The 11,030-nt window shown below is 45.1% G+C and overlaps 1 protein-coding gene across 5 annotated transcripts in view; it reads left to right on the top strand.

The window, feature by feature from the left end:
* LOC137631122 (peroxisomal acyl-coenzyme A oxidase 3-like) overlaps nt 1-11,030 on the top strand; it is an 84,582-nt gene that overhangs the window by 1,242 nt on the left and 72,310 nt on the right. For 2 of the 5 annotated variants that reach the window (XM_068362775.1, XM_068362776.1), the window contains exon 2: nt 629-822. In XM_068362775.1, the coding sequence (XP_068218876.1) occupies nt 655-822 (168 nt within the window). In that variant the 5' untranslated portion in view covers nt 629-654. Of the gene's footprint in view, nt 1-337; nt 411-628; nt 823-11,030 lie in introns of those variants that run through there. The other 3 variants (XM_068362778.1, XM_068362777.1, XM_068362780.1) reach the window with 3 other exon arrangements.

Here is an 11,030-nt window from a genome sequence, read left to right as displayed (position 1 = left end):
TTGAAACATCACATTATCTCGTATCCTAACTCTGCCCGCTGTAGCTTTTCTTAACATAGAACCCTTACTTTAATAAAGTGACTGAGGACATCATAACTCATCAAACGTCTTAGCAATACTAAGGGGGACTGCTGGACATCTTAGGTTGAGTTATGGAGGTAAATTAGGGTTTAATGCTGGCGTATGGGTAAATATATATTTATCCAATTTACCCAGAATGGCCTTTATCTAATTCAAGATATGATAGTGGTTTTATCAGTGTCTTATCTGTGTCCTAGGACACAGATATTCTACATTTTTTCTCAGATTTTGGTACAAATTGATATGTTGTGTAAACCTACGCAAGTACCTAGTGTGGCTCTGTAAGAAGCTCTTGAGTTTTTCATTGAATTGTTATGATAAGGGTGAATGTAATACGTAAACCTTTATCGTTAAAAACGTTTTCCTATTTACTGTATCTAAAAACTAAAGAAATCTACTTAGTTTTTGTGCAATATAAAATTGAAAGCTGTAAGCTATTTAGCAATTACTATATTTTACCACACCTCTAAATTAAATCTAATGCTACTATGACTTAGTTTTATAGTTTGCCATTTTTAAAATACTATTTTTGCTTATCCCCTTTCAGCTGCATTAATTTGCATTTTACACAGAATGGAGGGAACGTTGAGGTATTCGGCTGGGGCGGAAAGTGGAACCGACATAGATGAACTTATTCCGGACCTGCCCAGGGGACCACTGGACCGTTACAGAAGCCAAGCTTCTTTCAACTGGAAAACTATGAAGCTGCACCTACATTCCCCTGAGTTAATCGCATTTATGGTGAGGTTTATTTTTTATTGAGTGTTGGATATTTATGATTCTTGTAGTCTTGCCCTTAATATTTATTATTATTATTATTATTTTTATTATTATTACTAAGCTACAACTCTAGTTGAAAAAAAAACAGGATGCAGTAAGCCCAAGGGCTCCAACAGGGAAACTATAGCCCTGTGGGGAAAGGAAATAAGGAAATTATCAAACTACAAGAGAAGTAATAAACATTAAGATAGCATATTTTTAAATATTAAACTTAGCCGGTGAATATATAATAGCTGACGTCTCCGACGGCTCGACAGATTCCAAAAACTCGCGAGCGATCGCCGTGAAGGTTGCGGGTGTGACCACCAGCGCCGGCTATCGGCCAGATACCGAATATACTTGTAAACATCTCCAGTTCTTCTCTGTCGGTCTTGTCGACAAGTTGGTTCCACTCGCTTTATGACCTCGAGTTTTCTACCGAATTGGTGAAGTACTTGGTTATGGTTTTATTGCTTTCGCCGTGTTGGATTATTCAATACTATCTTCAAAATAAATGCTTTTGAAAGGAGAGGAAAAGTGTTTTGCCCTTGCTTTTTTTTTTTATCTCTGGTTTTTCCATAGAGTAAAGATAGCCGACCCTTCCCTCAGTGTACGGAAGTGTGTTTAAGGCTTTTAGTAATTATTTTATCACGTTATAAATTATTGTTGATATTTATAGATTTTCCTCTATATATTTTATATCTCACCCGCCTTTATTAGGCCTCTTCGATTAGCTTTCCATTTATACTAAACATCAAGATAAATTTTATGTTTTGTTTATATGCGGCCTTTACCTATGTAGGCGGTCCTAACTTGGAAAACGAAGTTAAACAACGTTGAGCCCATTCAACTTTTATTTTTGTTAAGTTTAAATCAATTGCTCTGTAAGAGTTATGAAATGAATATTTTTTTAGAAAATATTTTAAGAAATATATTCTTTGAATAGTCTTCGTGCTGTTTTATTTTTCAAAGATGAACTAACGTTTGGTTTATTTATGCTACGCAGTTTGCGCTCTATCGTTACGATAGAGAAAGAGAGAATCACGGTTTCACTTTGCAGAAAGAGTAAATCGATTTTGACGTTTTGTTCATTCTTCTTTCAAACTGAAGTGTTTTAGATACTAATTTAAAGGAACTTGTTAATTTTCAATTTCTTAGTCCTTTCAGTTTTTTCCTTTGGTCAAATAACCTGTTTATTGACGAAGGGTGAGTGGGCAATTCTCTTGTGTGTGACAAGAGAGAGAGAGAGAGAGACGGAGAGAGAGAGAGAAAGAGAGAACGATCCGATCTTTATTCTCGTCCCAAGTCTTTGTACAAGGAGTTTGGGAGCGAGTAACGTGGTTCTCGATTCAGTTTTTTACTCTCGTCCCAAGTCTCTGTACGGGGAGAGAGGATAAAACGTTTTTAGTTTTTATTCTCGTCCCAAGGCACTGTACGGTGAGAGATTGAAAACGTAGTCTTTAGTGAACTAGTGTTTAGTCTCCTCCCCAGTCACTGATCCTTTTTAACTTTATATATTTCCGTTTTATTCGATATATATGTATATGTTTATTGATTTTTGCATGTGTGTTTCATTTTGTACTAATGTGCTTACATTATACGACTCATTTCGCAATTATAACCTTTTGATGTAAGGGAGAATTGCGTGCTTCAGGTAGAAATCAGTTTTATTCATGCCTAATGTGAAATTATTGAAAAATACGATATCAATGAAGTAAGTGCAAAAAAACATGTTCTGTGTTGCGGAGGGTTCGTTTGTTCGTGCTTGTCGCTCCCCTAGTCCGAGACCTCTTTCAGGCTCCCCTGCACCAGGGAGAAGTAATGTCGTAGGACTTAAGGGGACGAGAGGCTTTAACCAACGTACAGACGTTCCCTCTTTGGTATCGGACGTTTCTCGTCAAGATCGCCCTTACCATAAGACGGGTGAGACTGTGTTCTCCTCGTCATCCGAAGACTTTTCGCAAAAGAAACCTTGGCGCAAGGTTTCTAGACCCTTGAAACGAAAGTCAGTCCCTTCAGGACAGGTCCAGCGTCCTGGCTATGACCATTGGGACAGCTCTGACCCTTTGCAGTCGTCGGAAGACTGTTCGCCTATTAAACGCAAGCGTAACACGGGGTCCCAGGGTCGCGGTAAAGGCAATGTTTTGCCAACACAGACGTTACCGTCGTCTCGGCCCGTTCCGACTCCCGTTGATCCTAAATGGGTTGTCCTGCAGGACATGCAGACTAAGCTTGCCTTCCTTATGGAGAAGTATGACGTTGAGCAGGTTCACGATGAACCTTCGCTTTCGAGTCGCCGTTACGCTAAACGAGACTCTGGCCGTCAGCCGCCCAAACGAGCATTTACTCGTCCGTTTGACGTTAGTGCTGACGTTTCTTGTACTTTGAAACATGATGTCAGTAGTTTTTCACTTCAGTCACGTGACATGGATCCTCCCTTGCTGCAGTCTCGTGTTGACTTTCAGCCGCTGCCGCAGTCTCGTGTTGACGTTCAGCCGCTGCCGCAGTCTCGTGTTGACGTTCAGCCGCTACCGCAGTCTCGTGTTGACGTTCAGCCGCTGCCGCCGCAGCCCCGACCGGACGTTCGCCGACCGGCTCAGTTGCCTCGACTTGACGTTGAGCGTCAATCACCGCAGTCGAAGGTTGTTTTTCCTGCTCAGTCTATGCAGTCAAGGCAGTTCCGACGTGACGTCGAGCGTCAATCAACTTCAGTTGTTGTTATTGGTCAGTCACAAGGATTTCAGTCCTTTCAGCAGCGGCGTGACGTCGCTTCCTCTACTGCTACTGCTGCTCCTTTGCTTGTTGACATTGCCTGTCAAGCGTTGCTGCCGCGGCAAGTCTCTCCTTTTCATGAGACTCGGCAATTGTCGGACGAGGTTCCTTCAGATGAGGAAGTTGCTGATCCTCCTCCTACTGATATTCCTTTGGGGACTTTGTCAGACGGAGAGGAGCCTAAAGCTGCTCAGCCCTCTATGGACTTTAAAAAAATCATGCTGATTTTTAAGGATCTTTGTCCGGACCATTTTGTAACTGCTGCTCCTCGTTCGCCTTCGTCAGATTTTACGCTAGGCCTAGCTACTTCGAAGCCGTCGTTTTCTAAGCTAGTGCTCTCTCGCTCTTCTAAGAGAGCTTTACGTTTGCTAGGCGACTGGTTGATCACCAGGAGGAGTTTGGGGGAGACAGCCTTTGCTTTCCCTCCTTTTAAACTGGCTTCTTGAGCGAGCGTCTGGTATGACACGGGAGAAGTTCTCGGCTTGGGAGTTCCTGCCTCTGCCCAGGGAGACTTCTCAAGCCTCATAGACTCTCCCCGTCGCCTGGCCATGAGACGCTCCAAGATTTTATGGTCGGCTTCAGAGCTAGACCATCTCCTGTTAGGAGTTTTTCGAGCGTTTGAAGTTTTTATTTGTTAGATTGGTTCCTGGGAGCCTTAAGTAAGAAGGTCTCTCCAGCTGTCAATGTATTGCTGTACAATTATGTCATGCATGAACAAGGCTATCAGGGATGGCTCCAATGATCTGACAGCCACGTTCACTGCAGGAACAAGGCTATCAGGGATGGCTCCAATGATCTGGCAGCCACGTTCACTGCAGGAGTACTTGAGATGTAAGTGCGCTCAATGTGTTCATTGTCAAGACAAACTTCACGATGAAGACTACCAATTCTGTCTTGGCAGCAGTAAGGGAAGGCGACTGGATGGTCTCTCTCGACCTTCAGGATGCATACTTCCACATCCCGATTCATCCAAACTTTCAACAACATCTGAGGTTTGTGGACGGGAAAGTAATGTACCAATGTCGAGCACTGTACTTCGGCCTCATTCCTGCTCCTCTTGTTTTTACAAGGCCCTTGCAAAATGTAGCAAGCTTTCTACATTTTTTGAGGATTCAGAGCCTCCCTTTATTTTGACGACTGGCTAATCAGGGCGTCGTCATTATATCGCTGTCTGGAGAGCCTCTAATGGACATTAGACCTAACCAAGGAGCTAGGTCTCATAGTGAACGTAGAGAAGTCGTAACTTACAGTACCCCATCCCAGACTATTCTTTATTTGGGAATGGAGATACAGTGTCTGATTTTTCGGGCCTTTTCGTCTCCCACAAGAATGGAACAAGCTCTGTTAAAAGTCCTTCACTTGCAAGAGAAAAACAGTTGCTCTGTAAGAGTTTGTACGAGCCTCGTGGGAACTCTTTCATCGCTGGAGTAGTTTATCTCTCTGGGGAGACTCAACCTATGCCCTCTCCAATTTCACCTAAACCATTGGAACGAGGAGAAGGGCTTAGAGAGTATCTCTTTCCCAATCTCCAACTCAGTCTAGACATGTCTGACTTGGTGGGACAGCAACATCAGACTTCGAGAAGGTCTTTCTCTTGCGATCAAGAACCCAAACCATGTGTTGTATTCAGATGCATCGGATTTGGGTTAGGGAGCTCCACTGGACAGTCTGGAATGCTCGGGTCTTTGATCCACGGATCAGAAGGAACTCCATTTAAGGCAAGTAACATCTCTCCTTTGGCGAGATTTGTGCAAGGAAAAATGAATGTCTTGGCGGACTGCCTCAGCAGAAGAGGACAAGTCATCTCCATGGAGTGGACGTTGCATAAGACTGTGTGCGAGAAGCTATGGATGACATGGGGTCAACCCACCATAGATCTTTTTGCGACTTCTCTGACAAAGAGGCTCTCGACTTACTGCTTTCCAGTTCCAGATCCAGAGGCAGCCCACATAGACGCTTTCCTGCTGGACTGGTCTCACCTGGACGTTTATGCCTTTCCACCTTTCAAGATCCTAAACAAGGTGCTGCAGAAGTTCACCTCTCACGAAGGGACCAGGTTGACATTGGTTGCTCCACTCTGGCCCGCGAGAGAGTGGTTCACAGAGGTACTTCTATGGCTGGTAGACGTTCCAAGAAGTCTGCCGTTACGGATGGATCTCTTGCGACAGCCTCACGTAAAGAGATTTTATCAAAGCCTCCCCACGCTTTGTCTAACTGCCTTCAGACTATCGAAAGACTCTCTTGAGCTCGAGGGTTTTCGAAGGAGGCAGCTAGAGCGATCGCGAGGGCTAGAAGATCCTCTACCATCAGGATCTACCAATCCAAATGGGAGGTATTTAGAGACTGGTGCAAGTTGACGCTGCACCCGTTAGCCTACAACCAACCACGGTTGTGCGTACAGTAGACGCTGACGCTACCTGCTCCCACACTCCGGCTGTGAGAGTTCCACCTCCTATGCGCAGTGTACCCTGCCAGCCGCACGTTGACGTTCACAGACGCACGGAACCCTCCGTTGACGTTCGCGAGTTACAACAACAACCTAAGTTGTTTTGTTTTGACGCGGTGCGTCAACCTCCGCATTCTAGAGTTGTTTTGACTGCTCAGTATAGACAGTCAAAGCAGTCTCGAGTGAACACTGTATGTCCTCACGCACCTGTTGTGGTTGACAGTTCAGTTGTTGACAGTTCACAGACTGTCAAGCAGTTACATGACGTTGCCTTCTGGTCTGCTACTAATGCACCAGTGCTGTATGTCCTCACGCACCTGTTGTGGTTGACAGTTCAGTTTTTGACAGTTCACAGACTGTCAAGCAGTTACATAACGTTGCCTTCTGGTCTGCTGCTAATGCACCAGTGAGACCCTCACTGAGATAACCTAGCTTTTCTCGGACAAGGTTCCTGTAGATGAGAAAGTGCTGTTCTCCCTCCTACTGATATTCCTTTGAGGACTCTGTCATTTGGAGAGGAGCCTTAAGCTGCTTAGCCTCCTATGGACTTTAATTAAATCATGATGATTTTTTAAGGATCTTCGTCCGGATCTTGTAACTGCTGCTCCTCGTTCGCCTAACGTCAGAACTTACACTAGGCCTAGCTACTTCGAAGCCGTTGTTGTTAAGCTAGTGCTCTCTCGCTCTCCTAGAGAGCGTTACGTTGGCTAGGCGACTGGTTTTTGCACCAGGAGGAGTTTTAGGGATACAGCCTTTGCTTTCCCTTCTTTTAAACTGGCTTATAGAGCGAGAGTCTGATAGGACACGAGAGAAGTTCTCGGCTTGGGAGTTCATGCCTCTGCCCAGATAGACTTCTCAATTCTGGTAGACTCGCCCTGGCGCCTAGCCAGGAGACGCTCCAAGTTGTTTACAGGTCAACTTCTCAACTTTTGTCGAGCCTTTGAAGTTTTGCTGTACTATTATGTCACACATAACAAGGCTTCCAGGGATGGTAAATGGTTCCGCCTCAGTCGCTAACCCCGTCTGTTGCCACACCTGCTCCCGTAGACCCTAAATGGGCTTTGCTGCAAGACATGCAGTCCAAGCTTGTGTCCTTGATAGAGGACTTAAATACGGAGAAGTACCTTCTGGCCAACAACCTTCCAACCGGTTGGTTGTGCGCCCTGTTGACGCTGAGGTATCCTACTCGCGTCTGCCAGTTGAGGTGGTTCCTCCACCGATGCGACCCAGTGTGGGTTGCCAGTCGCACGTTGACGTTAAGCGACGCTCGGAGGTGGTTGTTGACGTTCAGTGTGTCACTAGGAAGACGTTCAACAACCAGCAGAGGTGACTTGTTGTGACGCAGTGCGTCAACCTCAGCAACCCGGTAGGGTGTTGACTGCACAACCCAGACAGTCTAGACAGTTTCGGGTTGACGCTGTACTTCCTCGCGCACCCATGGTTGTTGACAGTTCACAGACTGTGCAGCAGTGCCATGATATTGCGTCCGGCTCCGTCACGCATCCACCAGTGCGACCGGATTCAGCGAGTCAGACGTTGCCCACTCCGTTGCCGTTTCCTCATCAGTTTCGGATGAGGAACCCTCTGATGAGGACGTTGCTGAACAAGACGATCAACCCCCAGCCCTGCTATCCATCCAGAAGATGCTGAAGAAGGAACGCTGCCCAGTCAGGCTGTGGATGAGTCTGGTAGGGACACTGTCATCCGTGGATCAATTTGTGTCACTAGGAAGACTACACCTCCGTCCTCTTCTATACCATCTAGCTTTTCACTGGAAAAAGGACAAGTCGCTAGAAGCGGTCTCGATCCCGGTTTCCGGAAAGATAAAGTCTGGTCTGACTTGGTGAAAGGACTATATCAACCTTAGAGAGGGTCTTCCCCTGACTGTTCAGACTCCCAACCACGTTCTCTTCTCGGACGCATCGGACGTAGGCTGGGGTGCGACATTAGACGGTAGGGAATGCTCGGGATTATGGAACTCGAGTCAAAGGACAATGCATTTCAACTGCAAGAAGCTACTGGCAGTACGTCTGACCTGGAAAAGCTTCAGGTCTCTCCTTCAAGGCAAAGTGGTGGAGGTGAACTCGGACAACACCACGGCTTTGGCGTACATCTCCAAGCAAGGAGGGACCTACTCTCTGACATGGTACGAGATCGCAAGGGACCTCCTCACCTGGTCTAAAGGTCTAGACTTTTCACTAGTAACGAGGTTCATCCAAGGCAACTTGAATGTCATAGCAGATTGTCTCAGTCGGAAGGGACAAATAATTCCAACAGAATGGACCCTCCTCAAGGATGTATGCAAGAGACTTTGGGCCACCTGGGGCCAGCCAACCATAGATCTCTTCGCAACCTCGATGACCAAGAGGCTCCCAATATTTTGCTCACCAATCCCGGACCCAGCAGCAGTTCATATAGATGCCTTTCTACTAGATTGGTCACATCTAGATCTATATGCATTCCCTCCGTTCAAGATTGTCAACAAGGTACTGCAGAAGTTCGCCTCTCACGAAGGGACAAGGTTGACGCTAGTTGCTTCCCTCTGGCCCGCGAGAGAATGGCTCACCGAGGTACTTAGATGGCTAGTAGACGTTCCCAGAACACTTCCCCTAAGGGTGGACCTTCTACGTCAGCCACGCGTAAAGAAGGTACACCAAGGCCTCCACGCTCTTCGTCTGACTGCCTTCAGACTATCGAAAGACTCTCGAGAGCTAGAGGCTTTTCGAAGGAGGCAACCAGAGCGATTGCTAGAGCAAGGAGAACATCCACCCTTAGAGTCTACCAATCGAAGTGGGAAATCTTCCGAAACTGGTGCAAGTCAGTATCCGTATCCTCGACCAGTACCTCTGTAACTCAAATAGCTGACTTTCTCTTATATCTGAGGAAAGAACGATCTCTTTCAGCTCCCACTATCAAGGGTTACAGAAGCATGTGGGCATCAGTCTTCCATCACAGAGGCTTAGATCTTCCCAACAATAAAGATCTACAGGACCTCCTTAAGTCTTTTGAGACCACGAAGGAGCGTCGTTTGGTTACACCTGGTTGGAATTTAGACGTGGTACTAAGATTCCTTATGTCAGACAGGTTCGAACCGCTACCATCAGCCTCCCTGAAAGATCTCACCTTTAAGACTCTTTTCCTGATATGCTCAGCCACAGCTAAAAGAGTCAGTGAGATTCATACCTTTAGCAAGAACATCGGATTCTCATCCGAAACGGCTACTTGTTCTACAACTTGGTTTTCTAGCCAAACACGAGCTGCCTTCTCGGCCTTGACCAATATCGTTCGATATTCCAAACTTATCGTATGGTTGGAAATGAACTAGAAAGAGTCTTATGTCCTGTAAGAGCTCTTAAGTTCTATTTAAAAACCTTTACGAGGCCCGTCTGAAGCTTTATGGTGTTCAGTTAAGAATCCATCTTTGCCTATGTCAAAGAATGCTTTATCCTATTTTATCAGACTGTTAATACGAGAAGCTCATTCCCATCTGAATGAGGAAGACCAAGCTTTGCTGAAGGTAAGGACACACGAAGTTAGAGCTGTCGCAACTTCCGTGGCCTTTAAACAAATTAGATCTCTGCAAAGTATATTCGACGCAACCTATTGGAAAAGCAAATCAGTGTTCGCGTCTTTTTATCTTAAGAATGTCCAGTCTCTTTACGAGAACTGCTACACTCTGGGACCATTCGTAGCAACGAGTGCAGTAGTGGGTGAGGGCTCAACCACTACAATTCCCTAATTCCATAACCTTTTTTAATCTTTCTCTTGAAATGTTTTATTATTGTTTTTGGGTTGTCCGGAAGGCTAAGAAGCCTTTCGCATCCTACTTGATTTGGCGGGTGTTCAAAGTCATTTCTTGAGAAGCGCCTAGATTAGAGGTTTTGATGAGGTCCTTTAGTATGGGTTGCAACCCTTCATACTTCAGCTCCTAGGAGTCGCTCAGCATCCTATGAGGATCGCGAGGCTCAGTAAGGAAGACGTACTTAAAAAGGCAGAGTAATGGTTCAAGTCGACTTCCTTACCAGGTATTTATTTATTTTATGTTTGTTATTTTGAATAACTGCTAAAATGAAATACAAAATACTTAGCTCATAATAATGTCAACATGTAATGCTGGTCTCTACCCACCCCCCTGGGTGTGAATCAGCTATATGATCACCGGCTAAGTTTAATATTGAAAAATGTTATTTTCATTAGTAAAATAAATTTTTGAATATACTTACCCGGTGATCATATATTAAAGAACCCTCCCTTCCTCCCCAATAGAGACCCAGTGGGCCGAGGAGAAAATTGGTTCTGTGTTGACATGGAGTACTTGAGTACCTGCTCGACAGATGGCGCAGTTGATGTACACCCCCACCTGTATAGCGATCGCTGGCGTATTTTGTCCTTAGGTTTTTCTGTCGGGCAGCAGAGCTGACAGCTATATGATCACCGGGTAAGTATATTCAAAAATTTATTTTACTAATGAAAATAACATTTTTAGGCATAAGGGTTTGGATCTTTCTAATAACAAAGATCTCCAAGACCTGCTTAAGTCTTTCGAGACTTCCAAGGAGCGTCATATTTCGACTCCTGCTTGGAACTTGGACGTGGTCCTACAGTTCCTTATGTCAGACAGGTTTGAACCATTAAATTCAGCCTCCCTGAAGGATCTTACCCTCAAGACACTTTTTTTTGGTGAGCTTGGCTTCGGCTAAAAGGGTTAGTGATACATGCTTTTAGTAAGAACATCGGTTTCTCCGCTAATAAAGAAGTATGCGCTCTTCAACTTGGTTTTTTTGGCCAAGAATGAACTTCCGTCTCGTCCTTGGCCTAAATCATTTGAAATCCCCAGTCTTTCTGAGATTGTGGGGAATGAAGTTGAAAGAGTGCTGTGCCCCGTTAGAGCTCTTAATTTTTGTTTATCCAGAACTAAAACCGCGACGAGGTTGTTCAGAGGCTTTATGGTGCTCTGTTAAAAAGCCCTCTT

Source organism: Palaemon carinicauda, chromosome 39, assembly GCF_036898095.1.
Source record: "Palaemon carinicauda isolate YSFRI2023 chromosome 39, ASM3689809v2, whole genome shotgun sequence".
In the NCBI taxonomy this organism is placed as follows: Eukaryota; Metazoa; Arthropoda; class Malacostraca; order Decapoda; family Palaemonidae; genus Palaemon; species Palaemon carinicauda.
Note: the sequence above shows the minus strand (reverse complement) of the source record. Positions and strands in the feature narration are given on the sequence as shown.